This window comes from Peromyscus maniculatus, chromosome 8, assembly GCF_049852395.1.
Source record: "Peromyscus maniculatus bairdii isolate BWxNUB_F1_BW_parent chromosome 8, HU_Pman_BW_mat_3.1, whole genome shotgun sequence".
NCBI classification, from domain to species: domain Eukaryota; kingdom Metazoa; phylum Chordata; class Mammalia; order Rodentia; family Cricetidae; genus Peromyscus; species Peromyscus maniculatus.
The window spans coordinates 105,499,079-105,523,370 of record NC_134859.1 but is presented as its reverse complement, the minus strand read 5'-3'; the positions used below and the strand labels follow the sequence as shown (position 1 = coordinate 105,523,370).

The window sequence follows — 24,292 nt, the reverse complement described above, 5'->3', positions numbered from 1 at the left end:
TAATCATTGCCCTGGGGTGGACAGAACCTGCAGACAGGGGCCGGAGGTGGTCTTTCTTGAACACAGGAGCTTTGTGACTCAGGTCAGCCAAGCCTTCCCTTCTTGGCTTGAGGAATATAGTCCCGAGATAAAGCAATCTTAGCAAAGTTATTAAAACAATATTTCAAGTGGAATTCAGACAGTCACAGAATCCTCCCAGTATGTTGTGGCTGTCCTTTCCACATGTACACCAGGCCACCCCTGCCCACATCTGCTGTGTGACAGCCCCTGCAGCTGGCACTATCCTGAAGATACCCCTGCTTTGGAGCCAGGTGGCTCAATGATTGGGAAAGACCAAGAATCCAATGAGCTCCCCAGAGCTGCAGCCCTCCCAAGGCAGAAGGAAAGGGAGAAAGGAGACTTTCCAGCCCCAAGCTCTGATTACAGCGGAGGAATCAGTGCGAATCCTGCAAACTCGAGGCCACCTAGCTGTTATCTCACAATGTAACAACAGCAAGAATCAGTCATGCTTTCTATCTGTCCAGTGCTCCTGTATAGAAAATGTGGATTGACACGAGGGTCCTCCCTCCCTCCCTCCCAGTGAGGCCCTGCTCCTGAGCTGGTTGCAAAGGTTCATGTTACAGCTACCGCTCAAGCAGGTCTAGTGCAGCTGTTAGGGTGGACAACAGCCACGCCCGAGGCCACCGCTGCCCTGCGGGAAGTGACTGCATCAGGCATCCACACCATCTCTGCAGTAATTCCCTAAAGCTGAAGGGCTGGAAGATGGCCTGCTGAGCAGTCCATACCCACTTCATTTTCAACCCTGGGTCTGTGCGGCAGAAGCCACCAATTAGATTGTCTTCTAGGCAGCAGGCACTGGTCCCTGAGAGGTGGCTCTAATGAATTCTACCAGCGTACTTCCCCAGTTGGACCCAAAAGACACCAAGCCCAGTATGAAGAGGTGCTGCTTTAGAACGACCCAGTCAGTATTCATTGCATGTTGTCTCATCAGATGTGTAAGCCATATTAGGCAGGCTGTGTGCCTACCTCTGGCTGCCAGGGACTCTTCAAAGCCAGCATAATCTATCATCACAGAAGTCATGGACAGGTGGGCTTCTGGGGGAAGTCAGTACAGTTCTGAGTAATGGAAACAAGGCTGTATGCAAGCCTCTTTTCTTTAACTAGGTCACATTTGCAGCTGGAACAGGAGTCGGTTTCTAGTGGAAGCCATGTAGCTGATGAGCCCCCTGCTCCAGGCTAACTCTGGCTATTGCCTCTAGCCCGAGTTTGGGAAATTAGTTGGAACTGTCAGCTAAATTACCCTCCAGCAGCTGGGCATCAGCTATACGACAGCTCATTTTCCTGAGCCTGGCAAACATCCTCCCACAGAAGATGAACCTCAAATTACTGTCCAACAGGCCCATTCTTCTACCCAGCATGCAAGATGAAGCTGGCTAAGCCCAGCAGATGCAAGGACTCTCCAGAGTTGGAGGGCATAGGCCAGGAACACACAGCTTTTCATCTTATTGAACAAGCAAGGCTGCATCCACGCCTCTGTTCACACATGCTAAGGAAGCACTCAGCTGGATCCATGAAGAGTGACCATGACGAGGGGCAGCAACTGGAACAGCAGGTGGTCCCAGACCAAGTGGACCCCACAGGTTTCTGAGGCTCCACTTGCTGAGCGGGCCTCAGAAATCATAAACAGCAGAGGAGTTGGAGGAGCTAGAGGAAGGAGAGCAGGGCCATCAGCACGGGTGTGAGAGGCGAGGACCTGTGTCTAGACAGCTGCCCAGGGAGCCTGCACCAGCCAGGGCGGTGTGTGGGAAAGATGTTTCTAGCACCATGTGCCCTAACTCTTCCACCAGACTGCACTTGTAGTGAGCAGGATGCACACCTCACTCCTGCCCTGTGCGCCTGCCCGTGCTGGTCCAGCTTCTGACGGGGGCTCGGATGACAGGATGTTGCCACCCAGGGTGCTCGGGCACACTTGCCCAAGGCCCTTCCTGGCCTTTTACCTTCTTGAAAGCAAGTAGACATTCTGTAAACTGACTTCAGGAGATGGGGTCCTGGGTGCAGTGCCAGGAGTTCAGAATGCACTCAAACTAATGTCACCCCTTTGGTGACTAAGGGGCAAACCGTCCTTTGGGACTGAGACTGTTTGATCTCTCCCTGATGAAACCTGACAAGCCCCAGACTGAGCCAGTGGGCAGGAAACATGCAGCTGTGCTGGCTCCTGACTTTGTTCAGGACAATTTTTGCCTGTGTGAGACAGGAAGGTCCTCAGTGTCAAGACTGGGGTGGAGCTGGCCAGCTGCCAGGGGGCCTCTGCACAGATATCTTGTCCCTGTCTGGGACTTGGCCCCACCTAGGCTCAGATGTCCCATCTTGGTGCTTGCCCATGGCCCCCATCTTGGTGCTTGCCCATGGCCCCCATCTTGGTGCTTGCCCATGGCCCCCATCTTGGTGCTTGCCCATGGCCCCCACCTTGGTGCTTGCCCAGGGCCCCCACCTTGGTGCTTGCCCAGGGCCCCCACCTTGGTGCTTGCCCAGGGCCCCCACCTTGGTGCTTGCCCAGGGCCCCCACCTTGGTGCTTGCCCAGGGCCCCCACCTTGGTGCTTGCCCAGGGCCCCCACCTTGGTGCTTGCCCAGGGCCCCCACCTTGGTGCTTGCCCAGGGCCCCCACCTTGGTGCTTGCCCAGGGCCCCCACCTTGGTGCTTGCCCAGGGCCCCCACCTTGGTGCTTGCCCAGGGCCCCCATCTTGGTGCTTGCCCATGGCCCCCATCTTGGTGTTTACCCAGGGCCCCCACCTTGGTGCTTGCCCATGGCCCCCACCTTGGTGCTTGCCCATGGCCCCCATCAGCTCTCACACCCATGCTGTCAGTTCTGCTCTCCTCCAGCTCCTCTGCTCTTTCTGATTCTGTGTGGTAAGGTGGGAATAGAGACAGAGACCCAGCTGGTAATGTTGCGCCACAGTTGCCTTATTTTCTTTGAATTATTGTTGCACAGAGCTATCCTAAGCCCTCAGGGAGGCCACCAGAATGTCTTAGGTGGTTCTGGAGACAGTCAGGCCCCAGATGTCCAGAGCAACTCCTGAAATGGCCACCCAGGAGCCATCCAAGTGAACACAGATGGGCACACCATTGCAGTGGAGGACTCAGAGGCCTGAATCCCTTACAAATGACTCGGCCTGAGAGCCTGGGCCTTGCTGAGCTGCTGCAGACCAAAGCCTGGTACTGAGATGGCCAGTTTGGTTTGCCAGTGCTCTTCCTGAAGTTAAGCCTGGGTCATTCAGAGCTGCTGGAAACCTCTGCAGGCCACCTGGGCTGTCATTTCTAACACTGCTTTATGCCCTCCTGGGTTCTGAAGGTCTTAGTGGCTTCCTGTGCTGATCTTCCCGGAGTCAGTGAGGCTGGGAACCTAGGGAGGGACGGAGCAGACCCAGACTCTGGTGAAAGATGTTTGAGCCTCAGTTTACCAGCATGGTTTGCATAGAATATACACAGCTGTGAAATCTGTACCCCAGTCTGCCTTAATTCTACCATTTCAGTCACAGTGGGGTGTGCTTTTCCCATATGCTTGGAGAGTGGTCACATAACCATGTGTTTGAGCAGGGTGCCACATGGTCCAGGCTGACCTCAAACTCCCTATGTATTGCTTAGGATAACCTTGAACTCCTGATCCTTCAGCCTCCACTTTCAAAGTGCTGAGACTACCAGGGTGTGTCACCTCACCTGGTGTCTCAGTTTATCTTGCTGTGTGATAAATTGTCCGATGAAAGCACTTGAAGGGAGGAGTGTCCTGTGGCTCACAGGAGAAGGTGCAGTCCATCATGATGGGGAGTCAGGACGGCAGGGTCAGGAAGCAGTGGTCAGTCAGGACACTGAACAATGATGAATGCTGATGCTCAGCTCTCCATTTATAGAGCCCAGGATCCCGCATCAATTAATGTGATCAAAATAACCCCCCAAAGGCCCATCTCCTAGGTGATTCTAGACCTGCCACGCTGACACAGTATCACACCTGCCTTACAGATGTTCCATTAGGAAAAGGAAATCCTGTCCGTGTGAGTCGGGCTGTACTCCCAGTGCCTTTTTACTACTGTTAACTCTGCAGCTTGTGCTGGCATTGAAGCTTCAACACCCCAAATTTATGACCTCCTAACAGAAGACAATGCCTGTGTGCAGCAGCACACGCCACGCCTCAGTCCTGCTCGGCAGGGGCAGCAGGACTCAGTTCAGCCCTGTCTCCAAAACAAAACAAACCAACCACTTCCCCAGACAGGAGGAGCTTGCCATCCACTTTTCAAGTATTTTATTCCATTCCCCTGCAGTAGCAGACTCACCCCAAGGCCAGACGAATCGCCAGCACCACACAGAACCACAGCTACAGTGCACAGGACATGTCAGCTGCCAGTATAGAAACATGAAGACCAGAAACACCTGCACGGCCCCCCCCCTCAGGTCCTGCCCTGGACACTGCCCCCCTCACCCACTCCTGTCCTCACCGCCAGTCCAGGTCACCACACAGCAAAGCCAGAAAATGAAGAGGTAGGCACACAGGCTGAGCCACTTCCAAGTGAAAACGAAAATAGTTGACATCCAGTTTCAAAATACCGTCTAAGACACTGCTAAGAGGCCCGGGCTGGGAAAGCTGGGACACACAGCTTAAATGTGGCATGTCGCTCAGGTTCAGGTCGCCCCAGCAGAGGAAGCCAGCTGCTCAATGGAGTGGCGGACGGTCTTGGCCGTTTCTTCGAATTCTTTCTGTTTGCTGTTGGTCTCCTTTGCCTGGAATAGTGAACAGACACATCCGGGCTAGGTGTGGTCTAGAAGGAGGGGCCTGCCTAGTGAGAGTGAGGCCCTCGTCCATTACCAGTGTGACAAAGTAACTACAACAATTATTAAAAGCAAAGTTATTGTTTGTGTATAGCTTGGAATTGAACCTAGGGCCTTATGCATAATAAGCAAATACCCCAACTTTTTTTTTTTTTTTAAAGGAAATAGGGACTCATGTCACCCAGAATAGCCTTTAATTTATAACCCCCTCCAGCCAACCAAATTAGTTGAGATTGCATCCTAGGACTGTACCATTTGCCACCATGCCAGGGTTAAAGTGAAGTTAAGATTTTTTTAAATTTTATTTATTTATTTGTTTATTTATTTTTTGGTTTTTCAAGACACGGTTTCTCTGTGTAGTTTTGGTGCCTGTCCTGGAGCTCGCTGTTAGACCAGGCTGGCCTTGAACTCACTGAGTTTCACCTGGCCCTGCCTCCTGAGTGCTGGGATTAAAGGCGTGCACCATTGCCACCTGGCCTGAGAACTTAATTTAAAAATACTAAACTGACAAGAAAAAGCCGCTGGAAAATGGCAATGCTCCTTCTGGTGGGCACCCCAGACCCACAGAGCTACCACCTTAAAAATATCCAGGGGCTGGAGAGGCTCAGTGGTTAAGAGCACTGGCTGGTCTTCCAGGGGACCCAGATTTGTTTCCCAGTACCCACAGGGTGGGTCACAACCATAGGCAGCTCCAGTTCTAGGGGATCCAATGCCCTCTTTCTGACCTCCACAAGCAAAACACACTATACACATAAAATAAAGTATAAATAAATAAATGGTGGCACACGCCTTTAATCCCAGCACTCGGGAGACAGAGGCAGGGGGATCTCTGAGTTTGAGGCCAGCCTGGGCTACAGAGAGAGTCCCAATTACACCAGGGCTACATGGTGAAGTCTTATCTCAAAAAACGGCTGAGTCTGTCTTTCCTTCTGAGTGCCTTTCTCTTGACTCTGCCCAAACTTGTATTAAATATCTTTATTAAAACCAACTCTGGGGCTGGGCGGTGGTGGCGCACGCCTTTAATCCCAGCACTTGGGAGGCAGAGCCAGGCGGATCTCTGTGAGTTCGAGGCCAGCCTGGGCTACAACGCGAGTTCCAGGAAAAAGGCGCAAAGCTACACAGAGAAACCCTGTCTCGAAAAACCAAAAAAAAAAAAAAAAAAAAAAACCAACTCTGCTTCAAAAAAAACCCCAGTAACAAAAGGAATACCATGCAATAGGGACGCTGAGCAGCAAGGCCCTCACCCCCTCTCACCATCCCCAGAGTGTCTGAGCATGCTCCAATCCAACGCCCACTTCAGTCCTCCCTCCTCCTGACAGCAAACTGTCATCCTCAGTGTCTAGTATCACGGTTATTTCATAACGACCTCCACCAAGGAACAGAGCTTACAGCGGAAGAGAAACTTCGGCAAAAACGACAGCAGGTCCTAGCCTCTGCCTTGCAACGTAGAACTACGTAGGGCCAGGGCCAGCTGCAAGTCAGCCTTCAAGCATCAGGGACAGAGAGGCGCATCTGGCTCCTTCTCAGTGTCTTGCCAGTAACCCCCTCCCAGAATCTTCCCCTAAAAGGTTGCCAAGTGCCACACAGAAGAACACAGGCTACCTGGTTAAATGTGAACTTCAGATAAGCAGTGAATAACCCACACAAAATGTGGGGTGTTGACATGGACGGGCGATGTTTACTATGAGCTCTGGCCTCTGGCCAACCTAACTCTTCATGCTTGGCTGCAGGGGCGTCACCTCCTTGTGGACTCATGATGCCACCTGCCTTCCCAACTAATTCCATGAGAATGGACAAGAGGCAGAGTTCAGCTGGACCTCTGCTTCTGTCCCCTCAGCCATCGCTCTACTGCCTGGTCCCAAACCTCTCCCTACACTGCTGCCATCCCAGGAGCCGCCTGTGTCAAGAGCTTCCCACAATGGTCGCCACCCAGGTGAGGTGATTCAACTCACCCCCACCATTTCCTGAGGGGACAGATCTTCTGACTGCACAACCCCAAAACCACACTCCAGGTCAGTCTGTCTGTCTCTAACTCCACCCCCCCCACCCCACCCCCACCCCCAGGGTTGAGAGGACTTCCTGGGGCGGATCCTCCAGGGCTCTGGGGGACCAGGTTTGCTCTCTGTCCTTATTCTCAATTATACATACAATTTTGTTCTTGGCTCTTTCTTTGTCCAGTTTCAAAAATTCACTGAGGGTTAGTTCTTCAAACTGCTTCTTGACAGTAAGGAAGGCACACCCAGGCGAGTGCTTCTTATGCTCCTCTCTAGAAAAATCAATAACCAACACGTCAAAAGAGCCAGTGGCTGCTCATCACTGACAGCCCACCTCTCCTCACCACAGCTATCCTTGGCACACCCTGCTCTGCATCGAGAGCAAGGCATCAGGCCCCAAGTGTACCCCAGGAACACCCCACACAGCCTAGCTTCTCTCTGCTGTGTCTTCCTTATGGCTAGAATATTCTTCTGGAGTCCTTTAGCAATCACCAGGGAAGGTTGTATGATTTAACTCAGAAGGGCTGGAGAAATGGCCCAGTGGTGAAGAGCACTGGATGGTCTCCCAGGACCTGGGTTTGGATCCCAGCATCTGAAGGGACTCGGGCTGGCAAACACGGCTCTGGCAGGCCTTGCCCTTCTCTGCCATCCCCTCTGCCTTGCTAAAAACCGTTAGATTGCATTCCTAAAGCTACAAGGTCTAGTCCCTTATTTGGACACTTCCTCCTCCTGAGGCTGACTACCAAGGTCCAGCTACCAAAGCCCCCTTTGGCTCACCTAATTAACATGTCCAATTAAAGTTAAACACTTTACTCAACACAGCACTTCCCCTTTTACCTTTATAAAGGCTGTTTGCCTACGAGTCACATCTGTCCCCTCTCTACCCAGAGGCAGTCCTTTGTCCCCCCAGGACAAATACCCCTGGTCCCCTTCGACGACTATCTCCTTTACCACATCCCAGTCCATGCTAACACAGACCTCCTCCCCTTCTTCTCTTCCTAAAAATGACCCCTGCAAGGTCATTGGCTGCTGTTTCTGCCTGAGTCAGAAAGCAGCCACTCTAACTTTTCTTCCCTGCTTAATAAAGGAGCGCTCTGTGAAAACAGGTGTTTGGGCGTGGTTTGTGCCTAAGGTCTGGAAGGAAGTGCATGCACCCACCTCCCCACCCCCACCCCCCGCTGTGTGGGAGTCCTCTTCAGCACCCACAGGACGGCTCCCACCATCTGGAACTCCAGTTCCAGGGGATTTGATGTCCTCTGAAGGCACCAGGCATGCACATGGTACACAGATATACATGCAGGTGAAACATCCATACACAGGAATTTAAAAATAAAATTAACTCAGAGGTATTGCATGTCAAATCCCTTTAAAATCTGGGCTGCCAAAATGGCTCAGGTGAGGATGTTTACTGCCAAACCTGCTCACCTGAGTTCAATCCCAGGGAGCCACACAGCAGGAGAGAACTGACTCCCCGAAGTTGACACCCACCATGACACCCACACCCAAACATACACAAAATAAAACATAAAGTAATAATAACACTTAAAAAAATCTGCAGCTAGAGATGGGATAGTGGTTAGGGGTCCTTGTGGCTCCTCCACAGAACTTGACTTCAGTTCCCAGCACCACATCAGGGATCACAACTGACTGTAACTCCAGCTCCTAGGGATCCAATGGCAGAAATGAAGACTCACATGTGCACATGCAACAAAAACAAACGAATCTTAAAAAAATCTCGGCCGGGCGGTGGTGGTGCCCATCTTTAATCCCAGCACTTGGGAGGCAGAGCCAGGTGGATCTTTTTTAGTTTGAGGCCAGCCTGGTCTACAGAGGGAGATCCAGAAAAGGCACAAAGCGAACCAGAGAAACCCTGTCTGGGGGGAGGGGGAGATATATATATATATATATATATATATATATATATATATATATATGTGTGTGTGTGTGTGTGTGTGTGTGTATATATATATATATATATAGAGAGAGAGAGAGAGAGAGATATTATGTATATCTGTATCTATATATAGATATAGATATATCAGGCAGGCCAGGCGGTGGTGGCATAGGTCTTTAATCCCAGCATTCAGGTAGAGGCATGCAAATCTCTGAGTTTGAGGCCAGCCTGGTCTACAGAAGGAGTCCCTGGACAACCAGAGCTACATAGAGAAACCCACCTCAAAAAGCAAAAATCAAAACAAATACCTCAGGCAAAACCATGGGAGTTGGCAGCACTAGGGAAACTGAGGAAGAAATTGAGAATTCAAGACCAGTCTGAGCTATAACAGGTCCAAGGACAGCCTTGAACACCTACCAAGTTATGAAGGCCATGCTTTTCTACTAACTTCAAATGGTTTTTCCAACTCCAGTTCAACCCAAAAGGCTCCCAATAGAACTAGGGCACCAGAAAACCCATTGAGAGTAGCCTGCAGGGACTTACATGGGGTTGTCATCGGGTTCCCAGCCTTCCAACTCCTTAAAGCAGAAAAAACACTGGGCCAAGTCAGGCTCATTCTCGGTAGGGCAGTGGATGAAGCCAGCTTCCGCCATCTGAAAATGACAGCACAGCTCGTGAGCAGAATCAACAGTCTAGTTTTTGTTTGTTTGTTTGTTTGAGGCAGGGTTTCTCTCTGCAGTTTTGGTGCCTGTCCTGGATCTCACTCTGTAGACCAGGCTGGCCTCGAACTCACAGAGATCCGCCTGGCTCTGCCTCGGGAGTGCTGGAATTAAAGGCGTGCGCCCTATCGTTCCCAGAAGTCGTTCCGGGCCGAGAGCTGGGGCGGCCTCCAGCCGGGGACAATGGAAAGAGGCCGTGTCTACCGGGCCTAACAACAGCGGAGCTAACAGCCTCAGTGGTTCGGGCAGGAGGCTGGGGAGAGGTGGGGTGGCCTCGTCGAGGACAATGCAGTCTTTCCGTGTCCTGGGCCGAGCAAAGCAGCTGAGCTAACAGTGCGAAGGGGGTTGCGGGGTTCTGATCCCGGGCCCCACCACTAACACAGGGCCCAGGGAGGAGTCGCTCTAAAGCTGGGGCGGGAATGTCTGCGTGTGGGCGCTCAAGTCCGAGCAGGGCTCACCCGCTCTGGGGTGCAGGAGCAGCCCTCCAGGAACGGCCAGTTCTTGAAGGTGGAGATGCGGTGGTCCATGAGATACAGTTGCCAGGTCGCGGGGAGACCCGGAGCCTCCATGGCTCCCGCCATGACGCCGGGGAGCGTGATTCAAAACCCGCGGGCGGCGCCGTGCCCTAGAGCATGCCGGGAGCGCCCCGCCTCCTCATCGTGAAGCCACGCCCTCTGGGTGCGGACGGCGCTAGGCGAGCCGGGAAGGCCCCGCCCCACAGCATCGGCGCGGGGCGTGCTGGGAGTGGCGTCCTCTGCGGCGGTGCCTCCTTGCAGCTGTGTCTGGGAACAGAGAGCCGCATCCTCAACTGCTTCCCAGAAGACGCGGGAGTGGCTGAGGACAGCGGGTCGGCCTAAGGGCGCCTCTGTTAAGCCTCTCGGCTGCAGGTGCCCCTTTGCTCTGCGGGCTCTTCCTGCAGCTGAGTTTCCTGCTTCAGGGTTTGCAAGCTCTGGCTCGCTGGATACGTCTGCAGCCCCCACCCAGCTTATATCGGAACGGAAGTGCTTCCGATTCCACTCACACGCTGCTCGGGGACACTCTTTGGAAGACAGGGAGACCCTCTGCAGCCGCCATCCTTCCTGTAGACACCGTGGGTTGGAGGCGAGGTCTGGGACTATTGTAGTAAGTGGTGGTGTATATCTTCTAATCACAGCACCCAGAGGCTGAGGCAGGAGGATAGTGAGTTCCAGGTTCTAATATGCCTCAGAGGGGGAAAAGAAAGTCAATGCGTATATAGCTCTGAGATCATCAGCTTGGCCCAGACTAAAGAGAAGCGGCCATACACCACTACAGCGAGTCCAGGCGCAGAACAAAGCTACAGCTTCCCGGATATGGCTGCTGGCTGAGCTTGATGCTGATGAGGCCCCTTTGCAGCGGGCCCCTTTACACCGCCTGTGGTTGCCGTGGCCTCTAAAGAGTTTCACACAGCGGACAACAGGCTGGGCAAGTCCCAAAACACAGTCCTGGTTGGCGTTGTAAACAAGTGCACTGATACTTTATAGTTTAGTCTACAATTTAACCTCAGTAGGCTCCCTGTCGGTTGAGGGATGTGGACCAGATCATCTCACAGATCGTGAGGAAGCATAGGACCCTCATATGTACTGTTAGGGTCCACAGATCACCGCACAAAAGACCACCACTCACGGGCTGGAGAGATGGCTCAGAGGTTAAGAACACTGCTTGTTCTTCCAAAGGTCCTGAGTTCAATTCCCAGCAACCACATGGTGGCTCACAACCATCTGTAATGAGATCTGGTGCCCTCTTCTGGCTTGCAGGGATATGTGCAGACAGAACACTGTATACGTAATAAATCAATAAATAAATCTTTAAAAAAAAAAAAAGACCACCACTCACATATGTAAAATTTTATTTCTCTAGGGAAGGATTCCTGCATGCAGGGGTCAGCCACACAACAAAACAGTGACGACCCCCAGAGAAGCTCTCAGGCTCCGTTTACAGACACCCAGGAGGGGATTAGGTCATCCTAAACATGACCGGCCAAGCGAGCAGCAGCCACACTGATGTTTGTTATTGGCTGGGGCTATAAGTGCGGAACCATGCTTGGTATACAGTATCTCCCTCGCCTGCCTTATCAGAAATGGAAACAGAGGGGTTGGGGATTTAGCTCAGTGGTAGAGCATTTGCCTAGCAAGTGCAAGGCCCTGGGTTTGGTCCTCAGCTCAGAAGGAAAAAAAAAAACACACAAAACAGAAATGGAAACAGAAACTTAACTGAAACTCAGGCCTAGTAGAGGCTGGGGTCAGAACTCACCATGGTGCTACCATGGCCTCTCATGTATGACCGGGCAGCTGGAACAAGATCGTGTCCCAAAGAAACCTGGAAAAGTACCACCTACGGTTCCTCCCAGCACTTCTCACCACCCTGCGCTGAACCCAGGGGCTGAGTTTTGCTTCCCCTTCCCGTCTCCTAGCTTCTCTTTTCTATGTAGTCCTGCCTTTTCAGCACATGCTCTCTTGGTCTCTTGGTCCTAGGCCCTCTGTTCCTCTCCTGGTCCCCTTCCTCAGCTCCTGGTCCCCTTCTCCCTTGTCCTCTCTCCTCTCTTCCTCTCTCCCTTTCTCCATCCATGGCCAAGTTCAATCTGGACTCTTCCAGATGTCTCTGGCTGTACGTTCCCTTGTATCTACAATGACACCTTTCTCAACCACATCTTGGAGAGGTCATGTCCTCATTTTCATTCATTTTTGAAGGTCTCAGGCACTGCTGTATATCAATAGACTTGAAAACATTTAAAATAGCAACAGTATATGTACTGTGACTCCCAGTTTAAATTGTCTTGCGTCAACTGCACGGGACAGCTAAGATTCCTCTTCTGCCCAATGTTAGTTACAGTAGGGATTTTGTCTTTTGATTTACCAACATAGTAGGTGAGCAGGCTAATTTTATGTCAACTAGACACAGGCTAGAGTCATCTGAGAAGAAGGAACCCTGGTTGAGAAAATGCCTCCATTGTAGCCAGAAGTTTCTCCGGTCCTGCTGAACCCTGAGGTATCTTGCTGCTCCTGTGGCCGCAGGCTGGCATCTCCCCGACTCCACCCTTCTCCCTCCCATCTTCAGTTGGAATGTACTGCCTAGCCTTATCCTGCCCTGTCATAGGCCAATGCAGCTTTATTTATCAACCAAACAGAGCAACACATAGTCACAGTGTACAGAAAGGTATCCCATAGCACTCCATGAGACTGGGCTGTAGGCAAACCTGTATTTTCATAAGTAGTGATTTTGTGTGGGTGGGGCCAACCCATCGTGGGCAATGCCATCCCTGGGCTGGTGGTCCTGAGTTCTATAAGAAAGCAGGCTGAAGCCAGGTGGTGGTGATGACACACGCCTTTAATCTCAGCACTTGGGAGGCAGAGCCAGGCAGAAGCCAGGTGGATCTCTGTGAGCTGAGGCCAGCCTGGTCTACAGAGTGAGATCCAGGACAGGCACCAAAACTACACAGAGAAACCCTATCTCAAAAACAACAACAACGACAACAAAAAAGCAGGCTGAGCAAGCCATGGGAAGCAAGCCAGTAAGCAGCCCCCTCCAGGTTCCTGTTTGAGTTCCTGTCCAGACTTCCTTCAGTGACAGACTATGGAGTTTCATCATAGTAATAGTAGCCCTGGCTAAGACAGTAGGTTCTTTGTTTTATGGCTTTTTATTTTTTCTGCTTCAGCTTCTAAGTGCTGGATCCTTTGTCCTGGCTCTCCTTCACTGCTCAGCCTTGGCTGGGATCTTAACACTTACGGGGCCCAGCAGGTGTGAGACAAGGGTAAAAGGTTTCAGGGTAAAGGGTTTCAGAGTAGGCTGGAGAGATGGCTCCGAGGTTAAGAGCACCAACTGCTCTTCCAGAGGTCCTGAGTTCAATTCCCAGCACCCACATGGTGGTTCACAGCCATCTGCAATGAGATCTCTTCTGTATATATAATAAATAAATAAATTTTTTTTTTTTTTTTTTTTTTTTTTTTTTTTTTTTTTTTTGGTTTTTCGAGACAGGGTTTCTCTGTGTAGCTTTGCGCCTTTCCTGGGACTCACTTGGTAGCCCAGGCTGGCCTCGAACTCAGAGATCTGCCTGGCTCTGCCTCCCGAGTGCTGGGATTAAAGGTGTGCGCCACCACCACCCGGCTAAATCTTTTTTTTTAAAAAAAAAGGTTTCAGAGCAAGGACAGAGCTCTGTCCTTCCCAAAGTATATGCCACTCAAATCTAGTCACTTGGGCTGTTAATTTTTGTGTTTGTTTTTGTTTTTGAAGACAGGATTTCTGTTGCGAGATATTTGGTTATATTGTGTAAAGAGATGCTACTGTGACTGGTTTAGTAAAAAGCTAAATGGCCAATAGCTAAGCAGGAGGTATAGCATGGACTTCTGGGCAGAGGGAGCTTTGGGAAGAAGAAAGGCTGAGTTGCCAGTCAGGTGCAGAGGAAGCAAGACATGCAGGAGGAGAGGTAAAAGCCATGAGCCACATCACAGCATGTAGATGAATAGAAATGGGTTAATTTAAGTTATAAGAGCTAATGGGCTGGGTGGTGGTGGTGCACACCCTTAATCCCAGCACTTGGGAGGCAGAGGCAGTTGGATCTCTGTAAGTTCGAGGCCAGCCTGGTCTACAGAGCAAGATCCAGGAAAGGCGCAAAGCTACACAGAGAAACCCTGTCTCAAAAAAAAAAAAAAAAAAAAAAAAAAAAAGTTGGTGGGCCAAGCCTAAGCTATAGGCCAAGCTTTTATACTTAATAATAAGTCTCTATGTCATTTTTTGTGAGCTGGTGGTCCAAAGAAAAATCCATCTACAGGTTTCTCTGTGTAGCCCTGGCTGTCCTGGAACTCACTCTGTAGACCAGGCTGATCTCAAACTCAGAGATCCACCTGCCTCTGCCTCTCAAGTTCTGGGATTAAAGGCCTGCATCACCACCCAGCTGGGCTGTAGATTTTCTAAAGAAACATTTGTGTTTCCGTGTGAACTCTGGATTTTCAAGAAATTGACAAGGGATCCCAATTCCAGTCAATACTTAATGATACAACCAGCTTTAGGATCATAAAATATTCATGTTAGACATCAACTTTCAGGAACCCACTTCTCCATTACAAAATAACATTCATGGCCTGGTAAAAGGCAACAAGATCAGTCAACATTCCAGTGGGCAGAGGCAGAGGCAGAGGCAGAGAGGCAGAGAGGCAGAGAGGCAGAGAGGCAGAGAGGCAGAGAGGCAGAGGGATCTCTGTGAGTTTGAAGCCAGCTGTCTATATAGTGAACTCTGGACCAGCCAGGGCTACACTCTGAGACCCTGTCTCAAAAAAGAAGACATGGAGGTGGGTCGGGGACATGTTGGTGAGGCCAGCCTGAATTCTGGGCCAGCCAGAGCTGCATAGTGAGACTCTACCACAAAAGGAATAATTTTTTTTTTTTTTTGGTTTTTCGAGACAGGGTTTCTCTGTGTAGCTTTGCGCCTTTCCTGGGACTCACTTGGTAGCCCAGGCTGGCCTCGAACTCACAGAGATCCGCCTGGCTCTGCCTCCCGAGTGCTGGGATTAAAGGCGTGCGCCACCACCGCCCGGCCACAAAAGGAATAATTAAACAATGTACGACAAACAAGTTGTCCTCTGCTCTCCACATGGGTTGCTAGCAAGAGGACTTTCGTAGATAGGCATGAAAAAAAGCAATTTACAAAATAAGTTTTGGGGGGGGAGGATTTAAAAGATGGCTCATTAGCTCCTGCATTTTTTAAAATTTTCTTTTGTTAAAGAGTTACGTGTATGAGTGTTTTGGCTGTATGTCTGTATGCATAAGCACCTGTATGCCTATGAAGGCCAGAGGAATTCAAATTCCCTGAAATGGCTCTCAAATGATTGTGAGTCATGTGTGTGCTGGTCACTCAACCAGAGTTCTCTGGAAAGGCAGTGGTGCCCTTAACCAGTGAACCATGTTTCCAGCCCCTGAATTTTTTTCTCCTTGATCAGGCTTTTCTTCTGTGTGTATGTGAGAGAGTTTTGCTTTAGTTTAGTTTAGTTTAGTTTAGTTGTTGTTTGGTTTGGGTGTTTTGTTTGTTTTCTCTTGGTTTTTAGAGACAGCGTTGCTCTGTGTTACAGCTCTGGCTGTCCTGGATCTCACTCTGTAGACCAGGCTGGCTTCGAACTCACAGAGATCTGCCTGTCTTTGCCTCCCTAGTGCTGAGATTAAAGGCATGCACCACCACCACATCCGGCTGAAGAGAGAATTTTATATAGTAAAATGTACGTAATATTTCAGAAACACTTGCAGCACAGGCCGAGGCACCAAGCACACTGACAATGTTGTTGCTGTCTCCTGAGGGTTTTTACTTTCGGTTAAAACTGTCCCATTGGACACTGACTCCTCATTTTACATAAAATCTTGTTGTAGTTAATAATATTGATTTAGTTCACAGAGCATCAGCTTTTCCCTCATTCTTTATCTTTGGTTGGGGAAGGGCAGGTTGAGACAGAGGCATGCTGTGTGGTCTAAGTAGTCTAGGCTGTGTGGTCTAAGTAGTCTAGGCTGTGTGGTCTAGGCTGTGTGGTCTAAGTAGTCTAGGCTGTGTGGTCTAGGCTGGTCTCAATTCTGTTTTCCTGCCTCAGCCTCCCTAGTGCTACAATTACAGGCCTTCGATACTACACCCAACTGGAGTTAAAACAAAGAGAAAAAATCCTAGTCTGGGCCATCGGCCCAGGCTGACCTCGAACTCACAATATAACTAAACTCCTGATTCTGCCACTTCACCTGGGCTACGCACTGCTGGGACTGGACACAGGGCCTCATGCATGCTAGGCAAGCACTCCACCAATAGAGCTAGCCTCTGAACCCGCGTCAAGGGTATGTGCTTGTATGTGGGATTTGTCTTTGATTATGTGTGTGCATGAGAGAGAGGTGTATGCACACATATGTGAGTGCACACACTCCTAAACACACATGTGGAGGCCAGAGGAATACAATGAGTGTCCTGCTCTGTCACTCTCCATCTTAGCCCTTGAGACAAAGTCTCTCACTGAACCTGGGTCTGGGCTGGCAGCCAGGAAGTCCCAGTGATCCTCCTGTCTCTACACCCCACAGTGCTGGGCTTACAGATACACTCGTGGCCATCCCGGCCTTGAACATGTGTGCTGGGATTCAAACTCAGGTAAGAACACAGTGTGTGCTCTCACTCACTGAGCCATCTCCCCAGCCCTCAGTCCAGTATTTTTAGCATCACAGTCTAAATTTCTTGAATTTTATATTTATTTTAGCAAAACATTTGCCTGTAGGTGGAGTTTTTCATTGGGATCTCGATCAGCTCTGTTCCACCAGCTGCTTCCCAAATAACAACTCAGAGACTTATTGTTTATTATAAATGCTCGGCTGGTAGCTCAGACTTATTACTAACTAGCTCTTACAACTTAAATTAACCCATTTCTATTAATCTATGTGCTGCCCCAAAGCTGGTGGCTGTTACCTCTCCTGCATGTCCTGCTTCCTTCCCATCTAGCTGGCGACTCCTCTGACTCCACCCTTCTTCCCAGCATTCTCTCTGCCCCGAAAATCCTGCCTAGACATCGGTCAATCAGCTTTTTATTAACAATGAGAACAATACATATTCACAGTGCACAAAGATTTTTCCACAGCACTTGCCATGTGCAATTTTACTGTTATGTGATAAATTTTATTCATCTTTGCCAGTAACCACCACTCTGAGTCGGGTAAGAAGCTGGCAGACTGGATTTATTTCTCAGCTTAATCATAAGAAAATTATGAGGAATTTTGTGAAACGGAGCTGGGGAAGGAAAACAGAGAAATTAACAAAGGGTCAAGGGGGTCAGAGGAAAGGGCAAGGTTGTGTTGGCACGGTCAGTTAGGCTACTTTGTTTGATGTCCCGAGAGTCCCTATTCTCTAAAAACACCACATAGTGTCACAACACTGTGAGGTCAAAGCATTTGGATCTTCCTTACCTGAGAGTGTAACAGCTGAGAGGCTTGTAATTTGTATCTACCCAAAAGATGCTCATTAACTTTTTTTTTTTTTTTTTTTTGTAAACCAGGTTGGCCTCAAACATAGAGATATACCTGACTCTGCCTGCTGAGTGCTGGAATCATGCACCACCACAGCCCGGCTTCCTCAAGTCCTCCACAGCTAAGCTCCTCTGGCTAGCCAGGCTTGCCTGTCTTTCACCCTCCTTTTTTTTTTTTTTTTTTTTTTTTAAGACCTGTGTTTTGCCTCCATGTATGCTTGCAGTGCCCATGACGCCAGAAGAGGGCATTGTTCCCCCTGGAAAGGAGTTAGACGGTTGGGAGCTGCCATGTAGATTCTGGAACTGAACCCAGGCCTCTGCAAGAACAGCAAGTGCTCTTCACCACTGAGCCATGGCTCCAGCCCTATTCCAAGATGATTTTTGGTTTTATTTTGTTTTTCGAGACAGGGTTTCTCTGGCTGTCCTGGAACTCACTCTGTAGACCAGGCTGGCCTCAGATTCAGAAAACAGCCTGCCTCTGTCTCCTTAGTGCTGGGACTAAAGTCACGCACCACCACCGTCTGGCCTGTTTGGTTTTTTTGTTGTTGTTGTTGCTGTTGTCGGAGTCTTGACCCTTCTGGGAAATGTGTCAGTGAAAGAACTGTGAAAAAGTTTGTGATGTTCAAGGTCTGACCAGGCATTCCCACCCCCAGCCTGATTATTCAGTAACCAGCTCCAAGCTGCCAGCTAAAGTCGATTATGTAATGGGTCCAGTCTCCACAGCTCTGTCTGTTGACTCCTCTGTTCCTGCTCTAGGCAGGTTATTTGACAGGTAAGTGCAGACTCAGAGCTACTGGGAAAAATCTGGAAGGTTTCTGAGTCCAGGTGAAATCAGATCCTGGAGTTAATCTATGAGCAATTACTGGATGCTAGGCAACCAGAGAGACCCAAGGCAGGCCCTGGCTTCCCAGGCAGTAAGAGATATTCAATAGGGCCCCAAAGCCTTCAAACAACAAAAACCCCCAAGATCCCCAAATGCACACGAAGGGCCAGTAGCCAGGGCAGGAGCTCCGGGTCTCCAGAACCACCTTCTGTAGTCTGGGGCCACTGGGCCACTGCGGAACCAGGAAAAGACCATTGCCATGTAGAGGCCTAGTTACTGGGCCAACTCTCCACCATTTTCAAAGTAAAGAGACCAAGTCATGGTAAATCCTTCAGTCTATTAAACAATTTCATTAAAGCCCAAAGAAAAAGATAAACAAAGCAAGATAACCCACTCCTTGCCCGTGGTAACTGAAGTTGCTGGAGACAAAGGACAAGGTCTCTACTGTCCTGTGCGGAAGATGAGGCCTGCGGTCAGCCCCACGGGCTGATGATTCTTTTAACCCAATAACTTCTTTTGGCGTGGGGGGAGGGCGAATGACTTTTTAAGTTTTAAAAGTAGTTATCTTTAATATTTAAAAATTATTGTTATTAGTGTGTGTGTGTGTGTGTGTGTACTCATACCGTGGCACCCGTGTGGAAGTCAGAGGACAATTTTTGAGAGTTGATTCTCTCCTTCCACCTTGGTATCCAGGGATGGGGCTCAAATGATCAGTCGGGCTTGTCCAGCAAGCGCTTCTACCTCTGAGCCATCTTGATGGCCCTTCTTGGAGTTTTGAGTCTTGCTAGGGAGCCCTGAATGGCCTAAAACTCACCATGTTGAACTTAATACACTGCCCCCTCACCTCTGCTGTCTGCTGGATTACTGGCAAACACACTCCAGCCCTTTTCTCTACATTGAGTTTTATGTATAGCATATCATATACCTACATAAATGTTTATGTATTCACTTATGATTTCTCTTGCCTGGCTTAGGGTACAGCCTGGGGAGCAACTCCCAGCCCGGCCCAGGTGAGCGATACCCAGGAATGTGTTCCAGAACCCAGGGAGGCCCTGGGGCTTGTGAGTCACCTTCCTTACAACTCCAGAGTGGATTCTGGTCACAACCATAACATTCCCACATGGAAGTCCTCAGTCCTCTTTCAACAGTTACTGTAGAGTCAGGGAATCCAGACAGAGCAAACACCCTCCATGTCTCCCTGGCACCGCACCCTCCATAGAGCACAGAATCTTGTGTGGATCTTTCTAGAGTTTTCCCTTTCCATTCATTGCTCTGTGCACACACGGAAACCCAGGGAGGCAGAGACAAGCTGGCCTCGGTGAGCCCCAGGCCAGCCAGGGATAGACAGACAGACCAAATAGAAGCCTCTGGACGTTGTGGCCTCCTATATGACATTCTGAGACTGTGCTGCATTACATAGTTGAACATGAAACTTCTGTCACTAAGACTGTATCTTGATTTTCTTTTTTCTTCCCCTCCCCCCTTGGTTTTTCAAGACAGGATCTCCTCTGTGTGGCCCTGGCTGTCCTGGACTTGCTCTGTAGACCATGCTGGCCTCAAACTCACAAAGATCTGCTTGCCTCTACCTCCCAAGTGCTGGGATTAAAGGGATGCACCACCACCACGCGGCATATCTTGATTTTCTATATGGTACATGAAGACCCTCCAGTGGCCTCATGGTAGGTGTCACATGGTAGGATGTTCAGGTGCTCAGTGACTTAGGATGGGCTCTTTTCCAATAAACCCATTGTGAACTGAAATTATCCCAAGTCAAAGATGCATTTAATATGTCTGACCGCTCTAGCGTCCTAGCTTAGCCCAACCTACCTTAAAGATGCTCAGAAAGCCAGGCCTGGTGGCCGGAGAGAGACTCAACAGTTGAGAGTACTTTCTGCTCTTCCAGGGTCGAGTTCCGTTCCCAGAACCTATGCCAGGCAGTTCACTGTGTAGCCCAGGCTGGCTTCAAACAGGCAGTGCTCATGTGACACCTCAGTCTCCCCAGTGGAGGGATTACAGGCATGCACTCCCGTGTGTGGGAGGGGGGAAAGATTGGTGGACCCCACGAGGCTCAGCTTAAAAGAACCATACAGGAGCTCAAGGCCTGGCTCCAAGCTTACTGAAGCAGTACATAAACTCTGAGACCGGACCTAACTACATGCAGTAGCCCCGGGTAGAGTTCTGAGTTCCCACTCCTACTGCACGGGCTTTTCAGGGACATGGCTGTCTTAGAGTCAGCTGTGCTCCTGCCAGGAACCCCAATAAACTCAGGGGGCCCCTAGACTTGGGGGAATCATTTCTTTGGTGTGTTGTTGGTGCCCTTTCTGGGGTGAGGAGGTATCTGTTCACATCACCTCAGGAAAAGTTATGTGACACAATGATGACTGAACAAGGACAGACAGAACTGATGGTCAATGGGGGGGGCAGGTGATTGCATGGCCCCCAGTGGGTGATGAAAAGCAACTGAGGCGCCATGGTGGCGCACGCCTTTAATCCCAGCACTCGGAGGCAGAGGCAGGTGGATCTCTGTGAGTTCGAGGCCAGCCTGGTCTACACAGTGAGTTCCAGGCCAGCCTCCTGTCCCGGGAGCTTGGGGGGAAGCACTGAGGCTTAGCTTGTCTGCCCAGAAATGGCTCACACAGGGAATAATTATGAGATTGCAGGCAGATGCTCCACTCTGTGCGAGCCTCTGATTTGGCAGAAAAGGGTGAAAAAAGGGATGGCATGGGAGTGTGAGTTCACTGTTTCTCACAACCATCAGGATGCAAGATGCCGTAGTTAGCGTCAGCTGTCAACTCCACACACACCTAGACACACACCTGGTAGAGAAACCCAGTTGAGGAATTGCCTCCATCAGAGTAGCTTGTTGACATGTCTGTAGGATTCTGTCTTCATTGCTGATGCATGGAAGAGGGTCCAGACCACCGTGGGCGGTGTCATTCCTAGTGCGTCTGGACTGTATACGAAAGGCAGATGAACATGAGCCTGGGAGCAAGAGAGTAAGCAGCCTTCCTCTGGTCATTTCTGCTCCCAGTGCCTGCCATGGCTTCCTTCAATGATAGACCGTTAAGTATAAGAGGAAATAAACCCTCTCCTTCCCAAATTGCTTTTGGTCATGGTGTTCATCACAGCAACATAAAAGCAAACTAGCCAGAGAGAACCAGAGTATACATCAGATGTGTGCTAAAGAGCCCTTTCTAGGTCCAAAGGCCCTCCTGCCTCTCTGGCTCCTGACATGCCTCATCATGCCCAGTTTGGGGGAAGCTTTGAAAATGAAGTAGGAATGCCCACATGAGCTGCTTTGGAAGGGCCAGTGGCTACGGGGTGTGCTGCAGGAGTTAGGTCTGGTGGAGCTTGCCACACAACGGTCTTTGTGCAGGTGGCCTCCCCAGGAGCTGCACTTCTAAGTAAATCCTTGTGTTCGTCTGTATGGCAGGCACAAGCCTGGGCTTTTATTACCATCATCACCATCGGGCCTGTGCAGGTGTGCACGCTAAGGCACACGTAGACATGACAGTCAAAGGAGAATTTGGGGAGCTGGTTGTTTCCTTCCATATGGGTCCCCAGGACCCAACACAGGTTGTCAGACTTGGTGCCAGGCCCTCTGACCTGCTGCGCTATCTCACCAGCTCTTCTTATTGAGACAGGGTCTTGCCATGTAGCTCAGGCTGGACTTGAACTAAAAGCAACCCTCCTGCTTCCATGTTGGGATTCAGGTGTACACCACCACACTGGGCATGACCTTTATCTCTGTCTTTTTTTTCTGTCCTTTATTATTTTCTTGTTAATACCAGGGATTGAACCCAGGATTCTATGTACACTGGTCCAGCATCTACCCTTGAGCTGCACCCCCAGCGGTTGGTTGGTCTCTTTCATTCTTCATCCCCCCCCCAACTCTGCCCTCTTCTGTCGTGTGAGGCAGGAGCTGAGTAGCAGCCCCAGTCCCAGCCAGTCCATACTGATGCTGCAAAGCGGCACAGAAAACAGGCCAGAGGCCGGTGTCACGCCCTGTCGGCAGGAGGCGGGCAGACTTGGCCAGATGGCGGCTATGTGCATATCCCAGCGCCAATCTGCAGGCTTTCCCCGGAGCTCCATCCAGGTGGGGAGAAGAATGACTGGGAGGCTGTGTTCAGAGCAGGAGAAATGTCCCAGGGGACAGATAAGCCAGCATTAGGTGGCAGTCACCTCTTTTCTGGAGGTTTCCTGAGGTGCACACAGGCTGGAGACCAGGTGTCCTCAGAGGGCCAGGAAGATTGTTTTCAAAATGATCTGCAGTAAGAAGAGAAGATGAGGAAGTCCAGGGCTGGATGGCTACCCGACTGAAGAGCATCTGTGGGTGCCGGGAGCGGTGGTGCACACCTTTGATCCCAGCACTCCGGAGGCAGAGGCAGGTGGATCTCTGTGAGTTCGAGGCCAGCCTGGTCTACAGAGCGAGTTCCAGGACAGGCACCAAAACTACACAGAGAAACTCTGTCTCAAAAACAAAAAACAAAACCCAAAAAAGGCCAAAGCTAGCTGGGTCGGGTGGTGGTGGTGCATGCCTTTAATCCCAGCACTCAGCGTGCAGAGGCAGGTGGATTTCTGAGTTCGAGGTCAGTCTGGTCTACATATTGATTGCCAAGACAGACAGGGTGACACAAAGAAACCCTGCCTCAAAAAGAGGCAGAAGGATCACCACAAGTGTTGAGGGCAGCCTGATCTGCATAGGTGGTCCCAGTCCAGCTAGGGTGACACAGTGCGGCACTGTCTCAAAAACAAACCGAAGGCTGTGATAACACCAGCCACCTGCACCGGCCCTTCTGTGAAGCTGGCTTCCACTTTGGCACCTAGACACAGGCCAGTGGTTTTCCTCCGCCCTTGCTGCCCTGGACACGGCCATGCTTAGTCCCCTCCCAGCAGATCCCTCCACACTGTGGGGAGAAAGTGGCCTACAGAAAGCCCAGGATGCATTTGCCTCCTGGGTCGGGCGCCAGGGGCCTCAACCTTCTGGATGCTGAGGTAAGCCAGCCCCTCCACATAGCCTTCCTCTGTGTTAGGGCAACAGGATGCACACTCTCCACCTTAGAAGGGCTGTGCTGAGGGAAGGGTTGAGCCCCACCTGGGTGAGTACGTCATCCTCTCGGGTCAGGTTCTCTATGATGTCAAAGTGATCCACACCACGCAGCTGCTGGAAAGAGGCCTTCCATCCTACTCGGCGCAGTGTCTGAACAGGAATGAGGAGCAGACGTAAGAGTGTGCCTGGGGGAGGAAGGACTCAGTGTCCGGTGCATGGCAGGTCATCTGAATGCATCTGTTGAATGACTGACTGTCCTGACGTCCAGTTAGACAGAATATCTCTATTTATTACAGTCCTGAGGACTGTACCAGGGCCTTGCTCATGCTTAGCAAGTACATTACCACCGAGCAATGTGTTCCCTTTCCTTTTAAATTTTGGAACAAGTTACTTAGGCTGGCCTTGGGATCACTTTACAGTGCCCCCTGACCTCATGGTCCTCTTGCCTCGGCCTCCAGAGTAATTGGGATAGTGTGTGCACCACCAAGCCCAGCGCGTTGGGGCCCAATAACAAGGAAGAAGAGATCACATGACCCTCAAACATAACTAGCCATCGGCAGTACCTCATAGAACTCCCTGGACTGTCGGTGGAATTCCGGGGAGTCATGCTGACCCACAACCACCAGCACAGAACAGGCTGGACCCACAGGCCTCGCTGGGGCCATCTCCAAGCATCGCTGTGGGCTGTTTCTCTGGGCGTCTTCCCTGGGGGAGGGAGAGTGGAGGAGTCAGGGCAGAGGGGAGACAGGCCTGGGGGGGGGGGCTGGAGATGGAGAGAGGGCCAACGACTCACAGGGTCATGTGCAGAGGGGCATTCTGGGAGGTAGATATGATGGGCTCCAGGTCATAGATTCCGCTCACCAGGAGAAAGCCTGTGAAGGTGAGGAACTCAGGCCAGGGGCCGGGCCCAGGAAGATGGACCTACCCACCCTCTAGGTCAGCACCCAAGTCACCAGCCTTCCAATCAGCTGCTCAACCCTCCACCCCTCTAGAGAGGGGAAG

The 24,292-nt window shown here is 50.7% G+C and overlaps 2 protein-coding genes across 2 annotated transcripts in view; both read right to left on the bottom strand.

Moving 5' to 3' along the window:
* Window positions 1-4,280: 4,280 nt before the first annotated feature.
* Birc5 (baculoviral IAP repeat containing 5) lies at window positions 4,281-10,065 on the bottom strand. The gene is made up of 4 exons (XM_006990261.4): window positions 9,885-10,065; window positions 9,251-9,360; window positions 6,968-7,085; window positions 4,281-4,771 (listed from the first exon to the last, which is right to left on the bottom strand). The coding sequence occupies exons 1-4, from the start codon at window positions 10,005-10,007 to the stop codon at window positions 4,673-4,675; spliced, it is 450 nt and encodes a 149-aa protein (XP_006990323.1). The 5' UTR covers window positions 10,008-10,065; the 3' UTR covers window positions 4,281-4,672.
* A 7,039-nt stretch (window positions 10,066-17,104) lies between these two features.
* The window catches only part of Afmid (arylformamidase), a 23,363-nt gene continuing 16,175 nt past the window's right edge, over window positions 17,105-24,292 (bottom strand). The window contains exons 8-11 of the mRNA XM_006990260.4: window positions 24,084-24,162; window positions 23,854-23,995; window positions 23,336-23,440; window positions 17,105-22,506 (exon numbers count right to left, since the gene is read on the bottom strand). Coding sequence (XP_006990322.1) covers window positions 22,474-22,506; window positions 23,336-23,440; window positions 23,854-23,995; window positions 24,084-24,162 — 359 coding nt within the window. The 3' untranslated portion in view covers window positions 17,105-22,473. The remainder of the gene's footprint in view (window positions 22,507-23,335; window positions 23,441-23,853; window positions 23,996-24,083; window positions 24,163-24,292) is intronic.